Genomic DNA, 27,318 nt, shown 5'->3' with positions numbered 1-27,318 from the left:
TTAACTGTAGTAACTTGCTGCTTTTGATATCAAGAATTTGGGGAATTGTGATAATTTTATACTTTGTATTGTTTGATGATATAATGTTAGGACTCCAAAATAAAGTAAGTTAAGTGGTCCTAATGCCTATAAAAGTATATAGGAAAAGACAAATCATTTGTATTTCTTTTGTGTTAATTCTCTGACAGGTAGTAACTCTCCCATCCCAGCTTTTGACTGGATAAATTGTAGCTAGTTCTCTCTTCTGATGCCTTTGATAGTTATTATTAGGTCCTTTCCTCATTTTGGGGTCCTGATAAAGGAACTCCCTATACCTAAGTCTCACTTAAATTTGGTGATCCCAGAGTAAGACCCCAAAATCTTCTCCACCACATCTGGGTCTGATTAAGAATACCCCTTCCCACATCTGGCACCAATTACATATTTTCAACTAAGCCCATTCTTAGGGTATATAATTTTGTCACCTGAACTCCAACTTTGAGCATGTTTCCTCTCTGACATGTTTTTCTCCCCTTTATGCTGGATGATTTTCTTGTATCCTTGGGGATAACCTCTGTCTATTTATATTGCCATCTTGTGTGCATGAGCATATGCTCCTACACATTTTTGTTTGCCTGCTTGCTGTGCCACATAATAATAAAGCTCTTACTTGTGTCAGCTTTTCAAGTACAAATTTCCTGGAAATTCCTAAATACAGAACTTTGCTTTAATGCCAAATAAAGCAGACATATCTTGGCTCAAGATTTATCTAGTAGCAAAGGTGTGTCAATGTGATTACTGGTGGACAGTTAGATAGGCAGGGCTAAATAAATTATTAATACCTGCTAAGTATAAAAGCCTTAACTAAAAATATGCTATTGAGTAATTTAAAATTCTTAGCTTTGTTTTTAAAAGATTAGTGGTATTTTGTTAGATAAATATTCTAGATAAACTATTCTCATTGACATTCTATAATTACACTCAGATCTTTAGTTTAGTGTTTAAGAAAAGCTCACTTTTCCCAAGTAGATGATTTTCAGTCATCATTAGTCTTGATATTGGCAGAATAACATGACGACACCTATAACTGGTTACCATATTCTTTCAATTTGTCAGACATGAAAAAATTGTACAGTATAGCCCAATATGCTCCCTTTCAGGTAATACTAGATGATGTGATTAGCTTTGTGCAAGACCTAAACATAGTAAGCATTTAATAATACTTGTTGAATGAGAGGATCCAAATCAGTTCCAATTGATCAGTAATGAGCAGAACCAGCTACACCCAGTGAAAGAACACTGGGAAATGAGTGTGGACCACAACATAGCATTTACACTCTTTCTGTTATTGTTTGCTTGCATTTTTGTTTTTCTTCCCACATTATTTTTACCTTCTTTCTAAATCTGATTGTTCTTGTGCAGCAAGATAACTGTATAACTATGTATACATATATTGTATTTAACATATACTTTAATGTATTTAACATGTATGGGACTACCTCCTATCTGGAGGGGGTGGGGGAGGGGTGGAAGAAAAGAGGGGAAAAGTTGGAACAGAAGTTTTTGCAAGGGTCAATGTTGAAAAATGACTCATGCATATGTTTTGTCAATAACAAGTTATAATAAAAAAATACTTATTGATTGAAGTCTTTTCATGACTAAGACACCATAAACTTTCATATGGATACACATATTCATATGCACATATGTGTATATGTTATACATAATAGTGTATACAGAGTGTAAAGTGCTTTACAGGCCTAAAAAGGCTATGTCTAGTATTTTGTTATATGTTAGGTATTATGTATAAATTAAAATGTTAGTCATAAGTTTTTATTTAGTCCTTGTAAAGTGCTTTGTATTTATTCATTTTTTTCATTGATGGTTGCCCTAGATAATTCTCTTCTTTTTTCCCCTAAAATCTCAGATTAGAATCTGAGAATACAAGGCATCGATCGCATAATGTCTCAATGAAGCCACTCTGGGACATAGTCCTCAGAGCAAAGTAGGCAACTTCTGACAGCTATATATTTTTACTAAGGCCCCTCCACTTAGGGTGGAGGAGTACAGCTGAACCTGTGACTCTTCTGGGAACTCTTCTATTTTGATGATTATAGATTCTCCAGGGTGATTTGTGCTGCTATATAATTAATTAGGGAGGTAAACTCAAGACTTATAACTCCAGGAGATAATTTAAACATAAAAAAGAAAGGCAAAATTTTAAAAGTGGGTTCATTACTATTATTTAGATAGTCAAATAACAAAGCATTTATTGTGTATTTTTTGGCAAGCACTGCGCTGAACACTGGAGATCCAAGAAAGGCAAAAGCTAGTCTGCTCTCAAGGAGCTCACAATCTAATATGTTTGTATGTAAGGCAGGAATAATGGGGGGAGACAAGCAAACAGAAAAAAAAAAGGCGGGGATGGGTTGAGTAAGAGACTTTTGAACCAACTTAAATGTGTGTGTGTGTGTGTGTGTGTGTGTGTGTGTGTGTGTGTGTGTGTGTGTTCAAATGCTTTCCTCTAAATTTATCTTGAGTTGTTTTGAGATAATATCTTTGTAAAGAAATCATTTTCAATGTGAGTTATTATTAGTCTGTAACTATATAGAATAACTGGGACTGTCAGTTCACAGACTTCCTGAAATCTATCAATTGACTCCAGATTGAGAACTCCTGCTGTTAGACCAGTAGACATTGGCTTACCTGCTACCTTCACTCCTTCTTTCTCCCAATCCCTGCCCCCTCCCCCAGTTCCCTCAGTTGTCATTTTATTTAGAAGAATAGCTCATTATGTTCTAGGGTTATAGATAAAGAAGGAAAAAGCACCCTTTAATTTGCAGGCTATATCAAGAGAACAGTCTCTACATTACAATTTTCATAAAGCCTTTGATCTTAATGAGAATTCTTAATAAAAGAATTTTTTCAGTACTGGTGTTATCATGCCACACTCACATCTTGTTCTCTTTGTGACTGTATCTGGTATACATATAACTGAGATTAAACTTGTTTTCCTCTTCTTTGCAACTTAAGCATGCCTCTTATTGATTTTCTGTGAGAACAGTTAAGTACTATGCAATCTGAAAATAAGACATATGGAATATATCTAATAACTTTTGATAAGGAAAATTTTCAAACTTGATGTTTTTTGACTAAATGCTCTGAAATATGTATAATCTTTTCAGTATTTCGTTTAGGTATAGCATGACTTGGTTGATATTATATTGGTGTGTGATGCATCATAATGCTCAGATTTCAAAATGTGTTTTGTTTTCACTTAGCCTTTAGTAGAAATCACACATGTGGGAAACACTATTTGAAAGCCAGAATTACCTTCTTTGAATTATAGATAATGTCTTTCTCCAGATCATAAACATATTAAATAGAAACATTTTTTTGTCATTGTTGTAGCGTTTCCCATTGTAAATTAACATTAAAATGCTGGGGCATAAACAAATTCAAAGACATATTCAGATTCTCCAAGCATTTTGTCAGTTCATATTTCCGGGAGTTTCTTTTGACACATATCTAATGTGCTAAATATTGCTACTGACTTGAATCATTGAACTAGAGTGTTAATTATTTTACCAGTATACTATACTTATACCAGAATAAGTCTCATCTTGAAAAGTTTATTATTTAGTCAGAATGTTAGTTAAGGATAGTAAGATAGTATTATGAGGGAAAGGGGTTGCTATTTTCTGTTCAAAAAAGTTTTAAGTCAATTTTATGTACTTTTATTTTAATGAACCTTCACAATTGTGATATTATATAAATTAAGAGAAAAACATGGGACTTTTTCTTAACCATTCTGAAGATGTAACAAAATAAATTTTTTAGTAATATACAGTGAAAGATTATGGTTTTAAAAACTTGAACAGAATCTTTTTTTTTTTTTTTTTTTGACTAAGTAGAACCTCTGATAGAAATCCCAGTTAGCAAAATATAATAGTACTGCAGCAGCACTATAGGTTGCTGTCAACAATGAAAAAAAAAAAAAAAGATGTTAAAATGCTATCAGTATAAGCATATATCTGGGACAAATTTATATGAGGTTAATATTTATACAGAGCAATATCTGACAAATTAGTTACTGCAGGACAAAACTACCTATGACTCAGCAGGGGTTAGGAAGGGAGTATTGGAGAACTTGCCTAGTGATGGATTTTCTGGGATGGATCCTAGAGCTTATGAGACAGCAGAAGACCATAAGTCAAGACCTTGAGAAGCATTCCCTCACTTGGAAGAAAGCATGTTGGGGAAGAAAAGCACCTTCATTCTCAGTACCCAGGGACAAAACCCTTGCTTCTCTATACTAGTTTATGGCTCTTTTGCTTCATATATATACAGGTTCTTCCCAATATTGTATTTCAAGTCTTAACCTACCTTCCAGTATGTAGTAGAATGATCCTCCTACATCTCAAATTCATCTTATCCTTAACTAAATTTAATCACTTTTCCCAAAATCCCAGTCTTTTTTTTTTTGCAACAAAAAATTTGTCAAAATTCACAAATTCAAAAAGATTAATGTTAATTTTGAATTCTGCTTTAATTATATCTAATCAGTTACTAAATCAAGTAGATTTGACCTCTACATTCCATTACCTCTGATACCTTCTATATGTACATAGATCTGAGACACCTAGAAGGGATCTCTGAGATATTTTTTCCCAACAATAATTGAATACAAATCTTCTTTTCAACATAATTGTGAGTTGAACTAATTATTACTATTTTCAAAGACAACCTACTTCTTTTTGGACAGTTCTAATTGCTAGGAAGTTTTCTTTATATTGATTCTGAAACTTATCTTTTTGCATCTTTAACACTATACTACTGCTTTCTAGTCCTTCTTTCCCAAGATGACCCTTCAAATGCTTAAAATAACTACATATATTCTACTTCATTTTTATCTTTACCAGGCTAAACATTCTTAGTACTTTCACCATCATATTAACTTTTTGCTGGATATAATCAAGTTTATCATTAACTTTACAAAAGTATTCAACAGATAGTCTGATCAGTGTAGAATATAACAAAACTATATTATCCTTCATTCTATATGTTTTTCCTAATGCACTCTAAGAACTCTAGGTTTGTTTTTTTTTTTTTTTTTGTCCATGATGTCATATATATGCTTCATTTGTTGATCCTTTAGTTGTTGAAATTCTCTCTAATTCATTTTCATATGCTGTACTATTTGAGTCATGTCCTTTATTCTATATTAGTGTACAGTTATTTTTTTAAATTCAAGTGTAAGACATGAAATTTATTTTATCATTTGAAAATTCAGGGCTTTTTTTTTTTTTTTTTTAGATTCAACCCACAGTTATATCCTTCTGAGATCTTTGAATCCTCACTTTTTAATATATTTTACTTGCAATCAGAATTCTGTCATCCGCAGGTGTCTTCATGTCCTCAATGCCACCATATTAACATTAAATGGAGTAAAGCCAAGGACAAAAGCTGGTTTTACTCCATGAGTGAATCCCTCAAAGTTTACATCAAACATTTTACCACCATTACTTAAATTCATTTAATCAACTTATTAAATCAGTCTAAATTATTTTGTCCATGCTTGCAAGAACATATATTAAATTCTTTAGTATACTTTGTATATCCTTATTTTTAGATTATAAAGTTTCTAAAAAAGAGCATGTGATTTTATATTCCCACTGTGTAAAGTGTCTTTCACATTGTAGGTATTTAATATATGTTTGTTGAACTGAGTGCACAGTTGTAAATAATTCACTTCTCTATATAAAAACCTTCTGGTTTCTCATTATCAAACTCATATTTCTTCCAGATTACCTCTCCATTGTTATTTCATGGTTATTTTCTTTAATATACTTTATATTTAAGCAAAACTGGACTGTTATCTGTTCCAGTATCTCATTGAGACATCTTGTATATCTGTGCCTTTAGATATCCTACCCCCATGATTGAATCAGTCTCTTTTCTCTTGTCATTTCTACATTAGATTAAAAACACCCACTCCATTAATGGAAAATAGGTCATAAATACCAGTAGTATAAGGAAGAATGTAATAAGTGCAAAATGCTAAGAGAAATTTGAGGAAGAAAACATTTTAAACAGAGAGGATCAAAAAGGACTTCATGGTGGAGTTGGATTTTACAACATGATTTTAACAGGTAGAAAAGGGGGTGGGTGGAAAAAATTAGGTCTTTTACAGTTATAAAGGGATGGTGTAAGTAAAGGCACAGAAATGTAAAGGATCCCAAAATGAATGGGTGATAGAAAGTAATGTTTGTCTAGAATTAGATTATGTAAACCAAAGTAATTTGAAATAAAATTGGAAAGTAGTTTGGAATCAAATTTTAGAAGGCTTTTGAGTTCTAGTTCTTTATTGTTGATTGCACAGTAGAGACACACTGAAAATTTTTAAGGAGTGATATGATTAGGGAAAACTTAGAAATAAGGGTATATTTATGCTCTAATAAGAAGAGAAAAATTGAAATCAGGAATTCTTTATAAGAGAGTAGTAGTTAAGGTCAGGCATACATGTTGAAAGCTTTCAGCTAGGATAGTTGAAATGAAATTTGAAATATGCAATTTGCCTACTAATTGGACAGTGGGAGTGAGGAAAGGAATAGAGTCCAAGATTACTTCAAAATTTTGTGCCTGAGAATGGTGGTATCATTTACTGAAACAAATTAGGGAGAAAGCAGGTTGGTTTTTGGATAAAAAGTATGTTTTGTGGGGCAGCTAGGTGGCACAGTGGATAGAGCACTAGCCCTGAAGTCAGGAGGACTTGAGTTCAAATGTGGCCTCAGACCTTAAACTTCCTACCTATGTGACCCTGGGCAAGTCACTTAACTCCAATTGCCTCAGGGGAGGAAAAAAAAAAGTTTTGTTTTAGAAACATTAAACTTCGGTGCTAAATAGATATCCAGGTAAAAATTCCAGTAAGATTGGAAATTGTTAGTTTGGAACTCAGCAGAAATACTTAGGTTGTGGCCAGGACTTTGGGAGTTTTCCCTTTTATTTCATTGGATGAGATTGCTAAAGAAAAAGCTTTGGAAGGAAAGAAAGCTGAAGAAAGAGCTTTAGGGAATACCTATATTAAGGTGGTTCAATGAAAAGGTTCCAGAAAAAATATTAAGTGCTCTTGGATAGGCCGAGCAAATATAATTAAGATGACAATATTCCCTAAATGAATCTATTTATTTAGTGCTATACCAATCAGACTCCCAAAAAAGTATTTTAGTGATCTAGGAAAAAATAACAACAAAATTCATATGGAAGAACAAAAAGTCGAGAATCTCAAGGGAATTAATGAAAAAAAATCAAATTAAGGTGGCCTAGCTGTACCTGATCTAAAACTATATTATAAAGCAGCAGTCACCAAAACTATTTGGTAATTGCTAAGAAATAGATTAATTGATCAGTGGAATAGTGTAGGTTCACAAGACAAAATAGTCAACTATAGCAATCTAGTGTTGGATAAATCCAAAGATTCTAACTTTTGGGATAAGAATTCATTATTAGACAAAAACTTCTGGGAAAACTGGAAATTAGTATGGCAGAAATTAGGCATGGACCCACACTTAACACCGTATAACAAGATAAGATCAAAATGGGTCCATGATTTAGGCATAAAGAACGAGATTCTAAATAAATTAAAGGAACATAGGATAGTTTACCTTTTAGACTTGTGGAGGAGGAAGAAATTTGTGACCAAAGATGAACTAGAGATCATTATTGATCACAAAATAGAAAATCTTGATTACATCAAATTAAAAAGCCTTTGTACAAACAAAACTAATGCAAACAAAATTAGAAGGGAAGCAACAAAGTGGGAAAACATTTTTACAGTTAAAGGTTCTGATAAAGACTTCATTTCCAAAATATATAGAGAATTGACTCTAATTTATAAGAAATCAAGCCATTCTCCAATTGATAAATGGTCAAAAGATATGAACAGACAATTTTCAGATGATGAAATTGAAACCATTTCCACTCATATGAAAGAGTGTTCCAAATCACTATTGATCAGAGAAATGCAAATTAAGACAACTCTTAGATACCACTACATACCTGTCAGATTGGTTAAAATGACAGGAAAAAATAATGATGAATGTTGGAGGGGATGCGGGAAAACTGGGACACTGATGCATTGTTGGTGGAGTTGTGAATGAATCCAACCATTCTGGAGAGCAATCTGGAATTATGCCCAAAAAGTTATCAAACTGTGCATACCCTTTGATCCAGCAGTGTTTCTACTGGGCTTATATCCCAAAGAAATACTAAAGAAGGGAAAGGGACCTGTATGTGCCAAAATGTTTATGGCAGCCCTGTTTGTAGTGGCTAAAAACTGGAAAATGAATGGATGCCCATCAGTTTAGAGAATGGTTGGGTAAATTGTGGTATATGAATGTTATAGAATATTATTGTTCTGTAAAAAATGACAACAGGATGAATACAGAGAGGCTTGAAGAAACTTAACATGAACTGATGCTAAGTGAAATGAGCAGAACCAGGAGATCATTATATACCTCAACAACGATACTGTATGAGGATGTATTCTGATAGAAGTGTTTTTCTTTGACAAAGAGAAGATCTAACTCAGTTTCAATTGATCAATGATGGACAGAAGCAGCTACACCCAAAGAAAGAACACTGGGAAATGAATGTAAACTGTTTGCATTTTTGTTTTTCTTCCTGGGTTATTTTTACTTTCTGAATCCAATTCTTCCTGTGCAACAAAAGAACTGTTTGGTTCTGCACATGTATTGTATCTAGGATATACTATGACATTTAACATGTATAAGACTGCTTGCCATCTAAGGGAGGGGGTGGATGGAAGGAGGGGAAAAGTCGGAACAGAAAATGAATTCATAAAAAAAACTTTTACAGCCTTAATTAAATATCTCTTTCCATTAATTTTTATAGGCCATATACACCAATGAATGGAGGACTCTCCAATGTGTGGTTTGATAGATATAAAATATCAAATGATTGCCCAGAACACCTTGAATCTATTGACTCAATGTGCCAAGTTCTTGCAAATTTGATTGATGAAGAAGTAAAGAATGGTATAAAGAAGAATAGAATACTAGTCGGTAAGACATTCTAATGTTGGTAATATAGTAAAGATATGCTCATATGTATCTACATACATGCATTAGACAATATTTGAAGTATTGTATTTAAGCAGTTTATGTATTTTTAATAATATGAATAATGTATAAGTAATGTTCAACTATATATATATGTGTGTATATATATATAGATATATATAGATATCTATATATCTATAGATATCTATATATATCTATATATATATATATATGTAGAGAGAGAGAGAGAGAGAGAGAGAGAGAGAGAGAGAGAGAGAGAGAAAGAGAGAGAGAGAGAGAGAGAGAGAGTTTCAGCCTGTATTATGTGCTGGAAATTATTGTGGCTTTTCTGTGAGGAAAGCATAAGCATTGGTGATATCCTCTCTGCTCTCTCCTATTCAGTTACATTTACACATTTTATTAAACTTCTATTGTGTGCCATCTATTCAGTTTCCTAGAATGGGATATATCTTCATAGAAAACTATAATTCAGGGACATCACTCTGGCTCATATTGATTGACCAACAATAGGTCCCAGGTCAAGCTCCATATTGACAATAATATAATATTATGTAATATAATATATTATATAATTATATAATATAATGAAAATAGTTATTGTTTGGGTCCTGTTTGACTCACAATGAATGTAATCACCTTTTTTTGTTTGTTTTTGTTTTTTTCTGTTTTGACTAGAAACTCTGAGGGTTTCAGAGTTTCTAGAATATGTTCATATTTTGATATGTGGCCCTTCTTTGCCTCATTTCTTACCTGACCTTAATCATTGACTGGGTGTTGTTACAAGTCTTTAGCTTAAACAAATTCCTAGCTTAAAAAGGCCAGAGTCTTCCCCTGATGGTATCCAAGGCCATATTCAGTCATCCTTCTATATCTGGCCATTGGACTCAGATAGCTCTGAAGGAGAAAGTGAGGTTGATGACTTTGCAGAGCCCTGTCTTATTTAAATCTAATTCACTCGTGTGTCATGGTCCTCTTTGAAAACAGGACAACAACAGCAACAATTCAGGTAAGATTGATAGTGTGCCTGAGAGATCTGGGGGTATTTAGAACATAGAATAATAGATTCCAACCAAGGGCATACATAAAAGTTAGCCATCCCAGATGGTATTTGGATTGGACCATGAAGAAAGATTTTGACTGTCTGATATGAGGGCAAAAGGGAATTTTATTCAGAGGGAACAGCAAGAGCAAAACACAGAAGGGAGTCTTAGAAGACAGTGAATACTCTAGAACTATGAAGGAGAGTAATGAGAATATTAGTTTGAAAGGGTTAATTGTAGTCAGATGATATTGATTGCTCGGTCTAAAAGAAAATTGTTTTTTCTATAGGTGATAGGAACCAATGTGGAGACAGAACTGATAGAAGTTAATCACTCTTAGAATGTGAGAAAATGCATAAGGATGAAAAGTTAAATCTTGGTTGACTTAATATTTCAAGAACCTGTGATTTCATTGGCGTGGGTTAACTCCTTCCCTAATACAGATAAAGTTGCTATAGTTAGAAATTTATAAAAATTCAATATCCCATAACCAATGATAATGAAACTCTTAGACATACTCCTTGTAAAATATCCTTGAGCTTCCTAAGAAAAAATCCCCTGAAACAGGGTATTTTTCTCTTTCCCTTCCTGCTGCACTTTGTTGGTAATATACAGAGGTTCTACCAGATTGACTAATATGATTAAAAAAAAAAAAGAAAATGACAAATATTGAAAGGGAATTTTGAAAATTGGGACTTTGATTCACTGTTGGTGGAGTTGTGAACTGATCTAACCATTCTGGAGAGCAATTTGAAATTAAATTGTGCCTATCCTTTGATGCACTACTAGATCTATATCCCATAGAAATCAGAGAAGAAGGAAACCAAATAGGAGCAAGTTCTTTGAAATGCAAATTGAATGAACAAAAGAATTTTACAAGGCCTAGCAAATTCATATAAAATTAAAAAACCAAAATATTCCTTCAAGGTTTACATGCTGTTTGGAGGAGACAAATAATATACTTTATGTAATGGGCCAGAACTCTGGAGAAATGTGTTAACTCAGTGGAATTGATAAGACAATGGTTATCTAGTTTAGCATAGTGATTAATAATTCTCTAGTTCAGTATGACTAAATTAATCTTACAACAAATAATAGTTCCCTAGTGATATAATGATTGGCTTATACTCAGTATGATGAATGGATTTAATTGTAATAGAGTATTTAAGAAGCCAAAGTCAGATCTAGAGAGGGACTGGAACAGACTGGGGAAAGACAGAGGACTGGAGGCTGGAGCACAAGCTCCCTGACTCAGGGAGACTTCAAGATAGAGACGACCATTGTGGTGGTCCTCCTGCCTCCCCCACAGAAACCAAGACACATTCCAGAGGACCTCCAGAAAGCTAGCCCAAGCCCCAGGCAAGGAGACAAGAGTGTGAAGGAGACAATAAAGATTTTTGGACTTTATCTCTGGCTACTCTTGTGGCAATTACTCTGCTGAAATGAAAGCTAGTTCAGAAATCTCCAGAAAACTAACCAGAACATTACATTTTGGCATCCAATGTGGGGCAAGAATTATAAAACGAACCAGAGTTGTTTGTGAGAAGGATCCTTCCAGAGTTAAAGAAGAAGAGCCCCAATTAAATGGGCCAACACATCAAAGGAGCCAGGAGACTGATGAGAAACTTAAATGCCTGTTCTGATATAGTCCTCTTCTCCTTTTGAAAGTTCGCCTCGATCAATGTTATGAGTTCAAATGTTGGAGTTCCTGTTCTTCTCAAGGCAAAGCCGGTTTAGAGGCTTGGAGCCCTTCAGATGTCTCCAAATCCAAAGGTTCTGTCCTTCAGCCTCTGCCTCTGCTTTCTTCTGCCTCCAACCAAGACAGAAATGGAAAGTCTCTCTTATCTCCTTCTGGGGAGCCCAGCCACCAACTTGCCGCGGAGAGAGGGCTTCTGGCGTAGCTCCACTGAAATCCGTCAAAGTGTTCTCTGCACCAGAGTCGTTCCTCTCGAGTCCAGCGCGATCAGCCAGCCAAGAGGAAAAAATGTATTCTGCCATAGATCCCTCATCGCTGGCCTTTTATCTGCCTCTTCTGAGAAAATGGGATTATGGGTTTTCTCCCATAGTGCTCTCTGGCCCAATGAGCTTTAAGGGAGGTGTGGACTCCCTTGAAGTTAGAAAGTCTACTTTGTGAAGCTAGCATACTTGTGGACTCCAATGAGTAAAGGTGGGAACACAAGCCTTGTCTTGATTAGTTCTACTTAGTACCTTGTTTCAGGTTCTGGCCAAAACATCTTCTTGTAAGATTAGATCAACTCTAATTAGTTAGCAGTTAGTAAGGATTCCAACATCTCCCCCTTTCTTTTGTTTTAAAACATAGGGGGTTTCTGAGGGGGTACACATAAATCCATCAATATGGGCCAGAACTTTGTAACAGATATACATGGTATACATAAATCCATCAATATGGGAGGCATTATACATAATTTACATGAGCACATAGCAATATAACACAGGCTAGTAGTAATGTAACAAATAACAAGAATCAATCTGAAAATTTACACATGTCCATAAGTCCTAGAAATAGTCCATAAGCAATCCATTGTCCATTAGTTCATGTGCCAGGAATCTAATAATTCCTGTAAGCTCTGAAGTACTGCAAAAAGTCTCATCAACAATTTTTCATCTCAGGGAACCCAATGATTCTTGCTGGTTTTTCAAGAACTAAAGCAGTTTCATCTTGTTTTAGGAAATCCAATGATTCCTGAAGATTTAAAATTCTTTTTAACAGTCTCCTTGTCAGCTATGCTCTTTCAATGGTGATCACAATCAGCAACAGAACCACCCGATATTTCTTGAGTCTTCTCCTTTGTTTCAAGGGTCTGCTCCATCTTTCTGCGATGGACAAGGCGAATGCGGCTTGTAGGCACCCATCTGATTCCTTCTCCACATGTAGAGATGCAAGCAAATCCTCTCCCCCAAGTAGTTAGCCTATCTTGTCCCTTCCATTCATCACTTTCTGGGTCTCTCCACATCACCTGGCGATTATCTAAAGATAGTGGAGCTGCTCGCACTGGGCACTGCTCTTCTGGTGGGTTATAAAACCTGTCTGCTGGAGCCAGTGCATCTTTATCAAAGATTAAAAAATTAATGGTATAGAGAACTAAATTTAGAAGTTCTCTAGGGTTACCCGTGGCTCCCCCTTTCTTTTGTTTTTGGAGGAGTGTCTTAATGTCCCTGTTTCTTCTTTCTACTATTGCTTGACCTTGAGGATTGAAGGGTATGCCAGTAGTGTGTAAAATCTTATACTGTGCACAAAAGTGTTCAAAATGTTTGGAGGTATATGCCGGTCCATTATCTGTTTTTATTTCTTGTGGTACACCCATAATTGCGAATGCTTGAATGAGGAATTCAGTGACCACTCGGGCTGTCTCTTTTGCTGCTGGTATGGCAAAAGTGAATCCTGAAAAGGTGTCTACCACAACGTGGATAAAAGACAGACGACCAAAAGATTTATAATGGGTCACATCCATTTGCCAGATTTCATTGGGTCTCAAACCACGAGGGTTCTTCCCTGGAGGCAGTGCAGGAGCGTGGAAGGGAAGGCAAGCTGTACAGCTTTTTACTATGCTCCTAGCTTCTTCTCTTGTAATCCCAAACTGTAAACGCAAAGCTCAAGCAGCCTGATGGTATTTAGAATGGGATTCCTGGGCCTCCTGAAATAAAGGCGTACTGGCCAACATAGTTAAAAGGCTATCTGCCTTTGAATTTCCATCAAAAATAGGACCTGGAAGTCCACTATGTGAATGGACATGCAGGATATAAATCTTTCCTGGATGCTTTCTCACTTGCTCTTGAAGTTCCTTAAAGAGCTGATATATATTAGAAGCTGCAAATTTTATTTGGGCTGTGGCAATTCTTTGTACCACACCTACTGAATAGGCTGAATCAGATATTATATTTATGTTGCCTGGGTAATAAGTGAGAGCTAGCATGATCGCATATAATTCATTCTGCTGAGTGGACTGAAAAGGAGTTCTGACGACTATTTTTACGGTTAAATCATGAGAGTATACAGCACAAATATTTTGTTTGGCTGCATCTGTAAAAATGGTTGGTCCTTCAAGAGGAACCTTAGAAACCTTCTCCTCAAAAATCCATTGCCAATTATGCAGTAGTCTGGTTATCTTTAATGGAGATCCATGTGCAAAATTTGGAGCCATGGCCAATAAAATCTGCTACTCTGGGATGGTTTCACAGCATACATTAATTTATGCATTTGTATAGAAGGTATATATCTTGTCAGGTCTTGTCCCAGATAATTGTACTGCTCGCTTAATGGCCTTTAATAAAATTCTAGCCACAAGCACTGGGTAAGGCGTAAGGCTTTGTTCTGGTTGTGCTGGGAGGTTCACCCACTCTATCACACTGTCTCCTTGATGAAGGACTGCTGTGGGTGCTTCTTTCGTAGCAAAAACTGATATTTCCAAGGGTTTTTGAGTTACTCTCTCAACTACATTAGATAAAGCCAGTTCAACTTCTCTCAAGGTCTCTTGAGCTTCTTTTGTAAGCTGGCGTGGTGAATTTAAAGCAGTGTCTCCCCTTAAAATGTCATATAGGGGTTGCAATTGATTGGTAGTTAAACCTAACACTGGACGCATCCATTGGATATCTCCTATTAATTTTTGGAAATCATTTAAGGTGTTCAACCTCTCTGTTCTTAAAGACAGTTTTTGTAGTGTAAGTGCCTTAGGATATATTTCATATCCTAAATATTGAAAAGGAGCATGCCTTTGAATTTTTTCTATAGCGATAATGAAGTTTGTAGTATCTTAGTGTTTCTATGGTTTTTTGTAGACATGCTTCTAGAATTTGTTCCTCAGGTGCACATCCCAATATATCATCCATATAATGTAATAGCATAACTTTTGGAAATGCTTTTCTTATTGGAGCAAGAGCAGCAGCAACATACATTTGACACATAGTGGGGCTGTTCTTCATTCCCTGTGTCAAAACTGTCCATTCCTATCTTTTATAAGGCTCAGCTAAATTGACACTGGGCACCGAAAAGGCAAATCTCTTCATATCCTCCTTATCCAGAGGAATGGAATAGAAACAATCCTTGATGTCCATAACCCAAAGAGGCCATTCTCTAGGAAGCTGAGTAGGAGATGGAAGTCCAGGCTGAAGAGTTCCCATAGTTTCCATCTGTTCATTCACTTTTCTTAAATCAGTGAGCATCCTCCATTTTCCCGATTTCTTTTTTACAACGAACACAGGTGAATTCCAAGGACTTAGAGAAGGTTGTAAATGCCCTTGTTCAAGCTGCTCCTGTACTATATCTAATAAGGCCTGAATTTTATCGCTACTTAAGGGCCACTGTTCTATCCACACTGGTGTATCAGTTTTCCATTGGATAGGAACAGGTGAAAGTGTTGGCAGGCCTTCAACAGCAGCCCTGCTTAAAAAACCGAGGTACTCATTTTTAACCCCAATTGTTGTAAAACGTCTCTTCCCCACAGATTGATGGGGATTTTTTCAACTATAAAAGGAGTAAAAACTCCTGTTTTGCCTTCAAAAGTCCATCTCATAGGGGCAGCACTAACTTCAGCTGCTATTGATCCTCCTACTCCAGACATATAGGTATCTGCTTTAATCTTTGGCCAGTGACTGGGCCAACTGGCACCTCTAATAATTGTACGATCCGCACCTGTGTCTACCAATCCTTCCAATGGTAAGCCATTTATATAGATAGTGAGCATAGGTCGGTCAGCCGTTACTGCTGCTGTCCAGTATATTCCTGGATTTTGTGATCTGGAGTCAGAACCTGGGTGACTATCACCAGGTTGCTTATTAGGATTCTGTATGAGTAGACCTGATGCTACTACGTCTCCTGGGTGATAAGTCACACATTGTCTACCTGTATTAGTGACTGGGATATTATCTACACATTCCCCAGTTTCCCACATCAGTGTGTGGATGGACACTGTTTTGTACATACAAGGAGGTGAAATGGTCAAGCCTACTGTGCCTGGAGGTAGGGGATCCATAGGCTGGAGAGGAACAGATTTCACCTCTCCAGGGGGTATCTCAGTTGTCCCAGCTGCATACAGCTCTATTCTCCCCAATTGTAATTCCCTTCTGCCATCAGGTTGCTTCCTGGCTCGTTGACTGTGTAATCCCCTTCTCCCATCATATGGCTTTCTGGCTGATTGGTCATGTCTGGGTACTGGACTTCTAGGCACTCTCTGGGTGCACCATTGGCTGCCATCATGCCCCAAGTGTTTTTTGCCTTGGGCCCTGGGGCTGGGCCCCTCATCCCGTTTCCCTGAATCTGTCTGCATTCTGAGGCCCAATGGAAGCCTCTGTTGCATTTTGGACATGGGGTTTGGGGTCTTGTTCTCCCACCTTGTTTTCCCATTCTATCTCTCTACCAACATTGAGCTTTCAGATGTCCTACTTTTCCACACTGAAAGCATCTACGAGTCTCTCTGGAAGTCCCTTGCCAAGAGGGACTCTGTCTTCTCATGTTTGGATTTTGGGAAGTCTGCATCATAGCCTGGCTATAAAAGGCACCTGTGCCCACTGTAGCACAGCGTCTTATGAGCTCCTCTAAAGGAGCATCCTTGCGCAGTCCTAGTATAATTCTTCTGCAAACCTCATTAGCATTTTCCTTAGCAAGTTGCCTTATCAAAATGTCTGTTATTGCATTTTCTCCATTTGTTCTTGTGATAGCTGTCTGCAAGCGTCCCACAAAGTCAGCGAAGGATTCATTTGGGCCTTGTGTTATTTTTGTGAAGGCCCCCCCCTTGTCGTCTTTATTGTGAAGAGAAGCCCACGCTTTGATAGCATTATCAGCAATTTGCTGATATGCTGCTACAGAATAACCAATTTGTGCTGCTACATCTGCATAATGACCTGTACCTGTTAGTAGGTCACAGGTGATTGCAGCATGAACTCCACTTTGACTATTTTGTTGGGCTTGTATCCTACAGAGCTCACTATATTCAGAAAGCCACAAGTAGTTCTGTCCAGGTTCTAGGCATATTTTTGCTATCGATTTCCAGTCATTAAGGGTCAAGATTTCAAAAGACAAATTTTGTAATAGCATCTTAACATAAGCTGATGTAGCCCCATAAAGAGTGCAAGCTTTTTTCAGGTCTTTGAGGATTTCTATATCAAAAGGTGAGTATCTTCTACTTTCTTGACCTGAAGAATTAAACTGTTGAATTACAGGAAAAATGTGGTGTTGAAATTCTGATACATTTTTCCCTTCTTCTCTGGCCTTAATTAGTCCCTTTTGCAATCTACTCATAGGAGCAGCTGGATGCTGGGGGGGAGGTGCTGGATACTGGGGGGGAGGTGCTGGTGCTGTCACTGCCCCCCCCCCCACTACCCCTCCTCCCTCCATCCCGGAGGGTGGAGTTGATGAAGGAGAGTCAATTACCTGCTCCTCAGGTGGGGCTGAAGCTGCCTCAGATTCACCCCACCCTTGAGCCTCACTTAAGTCTCCCTGCCCTGTGGGGATATGGCCATTAATCTGTTCTTTGTCTTCCTCCTTTATCTCAGGCTTCCCCCTTTGGCTATTCCTAGAGTTTTTTCCTTTTCTCCTAGAACAAGTACGGTATTTTAAGGCCATCTGTATAGTATTGTATAAAAAGAATACTTCAATGGAAACTGAACGAGGACCGTTTTCATTGTAATATGCAGAGAGCTGTTGACCAACCAATGCCCAGTTTTTTAGAGAGATTTGCTCTTCCTCTAAGAACCAAGGGGAGGTGCGTTCTAATGTAGCCAGAAGTCTAGCTGCCTGTCCCCAAGTTATAAGTAGCCCTTGATCTTCTATCAGCTTAAGCAGGCTTTCTATAGCACCACTCCTGGGTGGGTCTGGGGTTGGGGGGGTTGGGGTGGGGGATGGAGAATCTTTACCTAGGATCTGTTCCATTTCAGCCAAAAAAGGTTGTACTCACTCAGTTCCTGGTCACTGGAGACTTCTTCAGTGAAAGTAGAGTCCTTGGTTCCCACGCTTGGGCGCCAAATGATAAGAGTTCAAATGTTGGAGTTCCTGTTCTTCTCAAGGCAAAGCCGGTTTAGAGGCTTGGAGCCCTTCGGATGTCTCCAAATCCAAAGGTTCTGTCCTTTAGCCTCTGCCTCTGCTTTCTTCTGCCTCCAACCAAGACAGATGGAAGGTCTCTCTTATCTCCTTCTGGGGAGCCCAGCCACCAACTTGCCGCGGAGAGAGGGCTTCTGGCGTAGCTCCACTGAAATCCGTCAAAGTGTTCTCTGCACCAGAGTCGTTCCTCTCGAGTCCAGCGCGATCAGCCAGCCAAGAGGAAAAAATGTATTCTGCCATAGATCCCTCATCGCTGGCCTTTTATCTGCCTCTTCTGAGAGAATGGGATTATGGGTTTTCTCCCATAGTGCTCTCTGGCCCAATGAGCTTTAAGGGAGGTGTGGACTCCCTTGAAGTTAGAAAGTCTACTTTGTGAAGCTAGCATACTTGTGGACTCCAATGAGTAAAGGTGGGAACACAAGCCTTGTCTTGATTAGTTCTACTTAGTACCTTGTTTCAGGTTCTGGCCAAAACATCTTCTTGTAAGATTAGATCAACTCTAATTAGTTAGCAGTTAGTAAGGATTCCAACAGATCAACACCTGCTACAATCATCCAGAAGTGATAGTGCTACTTGCATTCCTCAGTGTATGGGCCGTGCTGTGAGGGGAAAATAACATCAAAAAATAAAAAAATGGGGAATTGTTAAGGGACAGGTCAATTCTCAGAGAACCTCCACAGCTGTGCATCATAACATCTGAAGGAGTTTCAGAGCAGCCTTTGCTGATACAGGTGTTGCGGACTGGGAATGAGATAAATTGGAGGTAGAGGGAAGAGGAGAGAGGTCAGACAACACAACAGCCTCTCAGAGAGGTCAAAGAACAGCAACTGCCTCTCAATCTCCTTGTATCATTCTCTCACAGGAGAAGATCCATTCTGGGTTGGATCTCCAGCAGCCACTGTCAGGTGGCTTTTGTGTCTTCCAACAACTTTAGGTGTTCGGTATTTGGAGTCAGGAAAGGGAGACTCTTTGAACACAGGCTTGCAGAGATGCTGGTGGGAATGCATTAGTTCAGCCATCACAAAGAACAATTTTGAATTATATAAGACAAAATTACTAAGTTGTTTATGCCCTTTTTCCCTAAAGGTTCTACTACCGAGATTATAACTTGAGTAAATTATCAATAGCAAGAAAAGAATCACGACTACAAGCTATTTGTGATTAATTATAATTAATTTCATAATAAATAACTTATAATGTACTTTCTATTCATTGAAACTTTGCAAAATTCTGTTCATTGAAAAATTGCAAAATTTAGGAGTATATGCTTTGTTTTTTGGGGATACTTGTTGCATCAATAGAGAAAATATCAATAAATATACTTTTAATATAAGCCAAATAATAAAGTTTGAGAGGTACTTAATTCATTCTGATTTTTGCCACAGTGTATTGTTGGAAACTGTTGACAGAAAGCAGAGTGATTAAAGATGCATCATTTCCTCTACTCCCAAACCACCAAGACTAGCTCGCTGCCCTTCCCCCCACCACACACACATAACTCCATTCCCCCAGAATTAGTGTTTAAAAATGTGCTACTTAAATTTGCAGTTACTGGATTTGACCACTAGGTGTCAACCATGCATGTTTGAGATAAGTTCTTAATTAATATTAAGAATATTTTTGTGGCCAGACTAGATAGTGTGTGGTACCTTGGAAAGATCACTAGGCCTTCAGTCAAATGCCACCTCTGAAATATAGTTCTTGTGTTACCTTAGACCATTCATTTAACTTCCTTGGGCCTCAGTTTCCTTGACCAAAAATAAGGAGGTTAAACTAGCTGATCTCTGAGATTCCTTCTGGTTCCATATCATGATATTGTGAAACCATTAAGAAACTGAAGTATTAAAGAGTTAAATTGATATTTTGATATTACATGTCAAATATCCTTTTTTTTCCCTGGAGTGTGGTTTGTGTAAAAATCTTTATAAAAATGATGAAACTATAGAAAGCAGTACTGATAAATAGAATAAAATATCTATTTTAATAGAAATGACTTTTTAAAAGTTGGTCAATATATTTTTATGGTAATTATCTTTTTTCAGCATATGTAGTAAGAGCAACAGAACTTTTGATTTGGAGTGAGATAACCTAGATTCAAATTCCAGCTCTTATATGAGGCAAACCATTTATTCCTTCTAGGACTCCCTTTTCCCATTTATAAAATGAGCTTTACTTTTCCCTGGGTATTCCCTGAGAATATTATACTCAATTTAATTGTGTAGACAGGTCTCATTTTGCTGTTTTGCTTTGCATCAGTCAGTTAAAAATTATTTATTAAATGCTTAGGCTGAGCACACATTTTTCTGTGCACTGAGAAAAAGACTTCTCTCAAAGAGCATATATGAAAATAATCAGAAAGGAAACATCATTATTAATAGATCTCCTTGACTGTTCCATGTTTCCTTGTAAACTTCATATTTTATGCTATTATAATATTCCATTGCATTAATCTAATTTGTAATAACTATTATCTATCAAACATCGGGTTAGGCATTGGGAAAACAAAGAATAGTATGCCCCTTTACAATGATTCTACATTCTGGTGGATGGACAAGTCCAGTTATAATCATTTATAGAATAAAGATGAAAAAATAACTACAAATAATTGTACACTAGATTAATAAAAAGTTGTTTGGGGGAGGGAAGAAGTATAAGGATTTGAGGAAATTAGTAAAAAGCTTCATGTAGAAGATGCTTGAATTCTGTCTTGAAGGAAAAAAGAAATTCTTTGATTGGCATTCCAAGGGAAGGTGCTTTGCAAGCATAGAGGATGCCAGTAAGCATAGGCATCAAGACCCCTGGTGGCATGTGGCAAATAGAGGATTGCCAAGTGGAAGAGGGGGAATAATGTCCAGTAAGGAAGAGTAATAATGTTTAGTAGAAAGTTTTCTTGGGACTGGGTTGTAAAGGGCTTTTGAAGGGCCAAACAGAAGAGTTAATAGTTTATCTTAGAGTCAAGAGAAAGCCACTGGAGTTACCTAAATAGGGGTGTAATTTGGTTAAGCTGTTTTCAAGGAAAATCAAAAAAACACAGTGGAAAGACACTTGCACTAGAGAAACAAATTTGGAGAATTGCAATAATTTAAGTAGGAGATAGTGATATCTTGAATAAGAATGGTAGTTATGTGAATAGCATAAAGGTTGGATTCAGTGAATATTTTGAGGTCAGAATGGCATGATTTGGCAGCTTATTGGATGTATAGAAGGAGGGGAGAGTGAGAAGTCAATAATATTGAGTCAGAAACTTGAGTCATTGAAAAGAATGTTGTGGCTTTTTATTGAAATTGTTTAGAAGAGTGAATTTTTATAGGAAGACATGAATTTCAGATACCTCGAGATTTTCCCATTCTGAAATATAAAATAGGCAATTAGTGATACAGACTGAACCTGGGTCAAAAGGTATTATTAGTTTTGCAATTTATTCTATACTTGCAATGTATATATATATATATATATATATATATATATATATATACATACACACAATAAAATATTGCTGTCCCCTGAACAATGAATAAGAATGATTGTTTTCCCATTGTTTGCATGGCTATTGAAGTGAGATGGGCCTGAGTTAGAACAGCTTAGTCTAGCTAGATTGGTCAATTTCTGGGACAGTGATCTTTCTCCAATATACTTATTTGCTAGTTCTGTGATTTATTCTCCAATCTACTTAATCTTTTTGGTCTTTTCTTTATTTCCTTCATTGAGTAAAATTAATATTCATTATAGTTCATAAAGGATGAATTTAATGTTTTCAATCATTTTTTAGATGAAGTCTAAATGTACATTGTGTATCTTTATTTTGATTATTTTATTAAGCATTTAAGCTACTATGAATGTTCTTACAGTTCTCATTTCTAGAAATTTAGTTGTTATTATAGATTCCTTTCTTATGCAGTATTCTCCTAATTTAAAAAAAAAATCCAAATAAATTTGTGAAAGAAAAATTTCATGTAAATGTGATTTTTTTAATAACAAAATCACAAATTCATTCAACTCTTCCAAGTTGCAGATATATTATTTTTTTAATAACAAAATCATAAATTCATTCAACTCTTCCATTATATTTACTGGTACACTAAATTTTGCTTAGCCCAATTTCATATAAAAAGAATATAGCTTATCTCATTGGCTGATCAAGCAGTCATTAAGCACCTATCTTCTTACTCTATTTTAGATACTATGCTACAGACTAGAGATAGAGAAAAAAAAAAAAAAAAAAACTACCCCAGTCTTCTACATGTTTACATTGCGATTTAGGAAGTATACAGTAGAAAATATGAAATAAAGCATAAATGGAAGGCAGTAACAAATCAGGAAATATCTTTTGATGGAGGTTGAGTTCAGCTTTGAAGTGTAGATAGGGTTTTCAAGAAATGGAAGTGAGGAAGAAATTAGCACTCAATGCAGAAGTTGGAGATGGAATGTTATCTCCAGACCTGGTAGACCACATTGGCAATATAAAAAGAAATATGGAAATAATCAGGAAAAATTGTTTGGATCTAGCTTATGAAGGATTTTTTTTTTTAATTCTGAACTGTAGAAATTTTTAAAAATCATACTTTGTTCCAAAGATTATGGGACATTGGTTCTTTGTAAGCAGGAGAATATCATGGTCAGACCTGAGCTTTAGAAATACCAAGTTAGTCACTACGTAGAGCAAGAATTTGTGGGGGGGAAATGGGAGCAAAGGGGAGGAGAAAAAAGTAGCTGGAAGAACAATTAGTAGACTATTAAAATAGTCAATAATAGAGGCACTGAAGTCTTGACTTAGAGTCAAAGAATGAAAAAGAAAGGAATAGGTGCAAGGAATGGGGAAGTCAAGGAAGAAGAAGGAATAGTTGAGATTAACTCTTAATTTGTAAATCTGTATGAATGGAAAGATGATGGTACCATCAGGAAGAAAGGTGATTTTAGGAGAAAAGATAATGAGACCTGTTTATACAAGTGAATATTAAAATCCTAAAGAAATTTGGCACTAATGCTGAAGCTCATTTTGAATTCATTTTGCCATCAGAAGGATTTCTTTTTTCCTTGACCTAGCTGCTTTTAGATTAGTAGTATAATTTCTCTATGTGGTAAATTTCACTTAATCATGATTGTCTAACAGGTTATGTTGTTATTATGTGATATTCCCCATTTGGCAAAGGATTTCAGATGAATTCATAACAATCTAGAAGTTCTTTAATGCCTTGTTTGACAATACTTAGAGAATTGCTTGTTCTTTGAGGGCAGGGACTCTTTTATTTTTGTGTTTATGTCCTTAGTGCTAACATCTGCCACATAGCAGGTGCTTAATAGGTGTTTATTGAATGAGTTTTAGACTACTAACATCAGCTATGTGAGTAGATATGAAGCATGGAAAATGTGAATTTGGATTCTTGACCTAATTTTAATTTATAAGGATAACATTTTCAGTTTGGGACTTAATTCCCTTTTCTTTCTATTTATGATGATATCATTTATCATTTAAAGTGTATTCCATTATAAATTTTGATTCTATTTATTGCAATCTTCATAATATCAGTAATATTGAACCTCATCATTTTTATTTTAGTGCTGAAAATTAAGTAAATAAATAGTTCTAACTTGGCTGAGAAACTAAATAAACTTGACTTTCAGTTAAATGTCTCATTTGAACACTGATTGAAAATTTTAGTAAAGGTTCAAAAATTAGCTGGGCTTTGAAATAAATAGCCCTTCTCTTCTTAGATTTTGTCCCTAGAGAATAGAATGTTTTGGCAATTTTAGATAAAGCTTACCATCTAATCCTAATGATATATTCTTTCCATATCACTTTACCCAATAGTGCCTGCCAATGCACTAAAAAGAAAGTGGCATAGAGTTTTTTCCAACTTATATAAGGATCCAAACAATTAACAGACAAGTCATTACAGTAAATTAATTTTACAGAGGGTGAGGTCAATAAAACAGATTAACTTCTATTTGATAAGATTTTACTAAGACCTATATTGAATTTTGAGATATTTTTTAGCTTTAAGTTCTTTAAAGCCTTTAAACATATACAAGTAAAAGGACAAGTACTGTTCTAATATTTTATATAAGTAAGTATGACTGTTGGTTTAATTACTACTTAGGCTAATATGGTTTGTTTCCTCTAGGGGGATTTTCAATGGGGGGCTGCATGGCACTACATTTAGCATTTAGAAAGCATCGTGATCTGGCTGGAGTATTTGCACTTTCTAGTTTTCTCAATAAAGCCTCTGCTGTTTATCAGGTAAGTTATAAACTTTAAAAATACTGTGTACAGCATATATAAATTGTTACTCAAAAGGAAAATGATCATTTAACAACAATAATAATAACTGAGCTACGCAGCATTTTCTGAGGATTAATGACAAAGTGTAAGGTGGTCAGTTGATGATAAAAATAATAAAAGCGTTATTATGTAAAGCATTTAAGGGAAAAAGATTTTCATACCTACATATGCTCTCTGTGACAATGTATATGTAGAACATATTGTACATAACAGTGTTTTGTCAAATTTTGTACATTATGTTGTGAAAAAGCCAGTGACTAGTCATTTCTAATAGATTTTATAGAGGAGAATTTTTTTTTCTTTCAAAGTAGAGTGTGTTTTTAATGGAATAATTCATCAGGAGAGACTTCCTTATCAAGAATAGATACTGTATAGGAGACATAGGGATTCATTCTAGCATATAAATTCTCTTTATCTTTTATCCTGTATCTTATATCTTGGTCAGGCAACCCTTTTTCCTTCCTCTTCAGGAAAAGACCATGGCTCTCCCTGCTTTAAACTTCTGAAAGAGGCACTACATCTTGTCTTCCCAATTCCATTTGAGCCCATAAGTCATTTCCCCAACTTCTAGGTGATTGGCCTTATGATCCTTAGGAGCTCTGCTAATGCCTCAGCTCAGCCCTGGGTCTGGTCCTTGTCCTCTAATGAGAAACCTGAATCTTAAGCAGTTTCACTGCATCTGTTTTCCCTCAACTATTTTCCCACTGATGTAGCTTTATGCCAACCTCTCCATTTCTAAGCCATTTTTGTCCTGTTCCTGTAATAGCTAATTAACTTATTGGTTTTTGTTTTGTTTTGTCATCCTTTCTCATTAGGCTCTCCAGAAGAATGAGGATGCACTTCCTGAATTATTTCAGTGTCATGGCACTACTGATGAGTTAGTTCTTCATTCATGGGGTGAAGAGACAAATTCAATTTTGAAATCACTGGGAGTAAGCACAACATTTCATAGTTTCCCAAATCTTTATCATGAGTTAAACAGAACTGAGCTAGAGAAATTAAAATCTTGGATTCTTGAGAAGCTACCAAAAGAAATAGAAACACCAAGTGAATAAATCAAGTGTTTGTGTTTCTAAATCATATGTGTTTGTAATGTCCTTATTATGAGAAGTGAAATTTGCTGTCAAAATATTTTATAATCAGTGATGATTCCAATTAAATGAAACTGATATCATGTACTAACTTGTATATAATCATTCTTTATTTTGGCTTTTGTACTTTTGTACTTTTCCCTGTATTGTCATTAGTTACTTAGAGCCTCAGAATAGTTGATCTATAGATTATAGAATTATACAATTTCACAAAATTATCTTAAAGATCTCTATAATATCCCTACGTGCAGTTTGCATGTAACAGCATTAAATGGGACAGGATAGTCTGAAGTTGATCATTTCTATTTATAGATTACTTTGCAAGCTTTATTTAACTCATTCTTATATTTAATTTCATCATAAATTTTATGGCAATCTAGAGGTATAATTGGATTTTTCCTTATTAATTAATATAACTTTTAAATCTCTCAATCAACTAAACTCAAATTCCTCATTCTCTTAATCTCTTAAACAGATATTAAAGTTGTCAAATATGTTATTTACTAATAATAGAAAGTACACCAAAGAAATAATTATTGACAGTGTCTTAGCTGTGAGAATGATCTCAGAGTTATCTTTAAGCACTATTGGTGGAATTATAATTTTTTAATCACTCTAAAAAGCAATTTAGAATTAATAATGCCTAAAAAGTTATTAAACTGTGCGTACCCTTTGACTCAACAATATAGCTTTTAACTTTATGTCCCAAAGAGATCAAAGAAAGAGAAAGATATCCATCTGCATAGATTTATAGCAGTTTTTGTTTTTTGTTTTTTGTTTTGTTTTTTGTTTGTTTGTTTTTTTTTTGTGGTAGCAATGAATTGGAAACTGAGGAGATGCTCATTTCTTGGAAAATGGCCAAATAAGTTATGGTATATGATCATGATGGAAAACTTTTTTGCTTTAAGAAATGATAGAGGATTAGTTTCTGAAAAATCTGGGAACACTATGAATGTGAAGTAATTGGATTTGGGAGAATAATTTATATAACAACATCATAAACTTGGAAGTTTGAAATTGTGGTTGATCATTGCTATCAAAGAACTTATGATGAAATATACTCTCTACCTCTAAATAGAGAGGTGATGGATTCAGAGTGTCTATCTTTCTTTCTCTTCTTTTTTTTTTCTTTCATTTCTTCTTTCTTTCTCTTTCTAGACAAGGCCACTGCAGGAATTTGTTTTTCAAAACTATGTATATTTGTAATGGGCTTTGTTTTTCTTGCCTTCAAAATAAGTAGGGAGTGGGAGGGAGAATTTGGGAGTGAGAATAAAAGAAAATTGAATTGGAATTTCCTCTAAATATTATTATAACTGAAGATAACTTCATTTTCATTCAAGATATTAAACAAAGTCTTTTCTCAAGAATTCTCTTCACAATATTAAATTTCATAATGTAGAGCTCTTCCCCTTTCTCCCCTTTGGACATTGATAATGTGGGAATTTGTTTTGATAAACTATATAAATATATTTATGAAGGGTTTTGTTTTTCTTCCCTTATGAATAGGGGGGGGAGAAAGGGGGAGGAGAATTGAAAATAAAATTGAAATTAAAATTTTTCCTTGATTTTATTTGATTTTTTTTTTTTTACCTTCTTGCATTAAATATAGGGAATTCTCTCTTCCTCTAATGCACTTTTTCATCTCTCCCTGTGGATCCTCTTCTTCCCTAAGACCCAACTCAAGTGATAGGTCTTCCATGAGCTATCTTGCTGCTAAATCTTCTCTACAGTTAGAAATGGTTTCCAACTTAAGTCTCTCTCTACCCCCATCTAG

General features: G+C 35.7%; 1 protein-coding gene across 2 annotated transcripts in view; it reads left to right on the top strand.

Moving 5' to 3' along the window:
* LYPLAL1 (lysophospholipase like 1) overlaps window positions 1-27,114 on the top strand; it is a 53,249-nt gene extending 26,135 nt beyond the window's left edge. For both annotated transcript variants that reach the window (XM_051998283.1, XM_051998282.1), the window contains 3 exons: window positions 8,893-9,062; window positions 24,296-24,411; window positions 25,269-27,114. In XM_051998283.1, the coding sequence (XP_051854243.1) occupies window positions 8,893-9,062; window positions 24,296-24,411; window positions 25,269-25,508 (526 nt within the window). In that variant the 3' untranslated portion in view covers window positions 25,509-27,114. The remainder of the gene's footprint in view (window positions 1-8,892; window positions 9,063-24,295; window positions 24,412-25,268) is intronic.
* The last annotated feature ends 204 nt before the right edge of the window (window positions 27,115-27,318 follow it).

This window comes from Antechinus flavipes, chromosome 4, assembly GCF_016432865.1.
Source record: "Antechinus flavipes isolate AdamAnt ecotype Samford, QLD, Australia chromosome 4, AdamAnt_v2, whole genome shotgun sequence".
NCBI lineage: Eukaryota > Metazoa > Chordata > Mammalia > Dasyuromorphia > Dasyuridae > Antechinus > Antechinus flavipes.
This window is presented reverse-complemented; position numbering and strand designations above follow the sequence as displayed.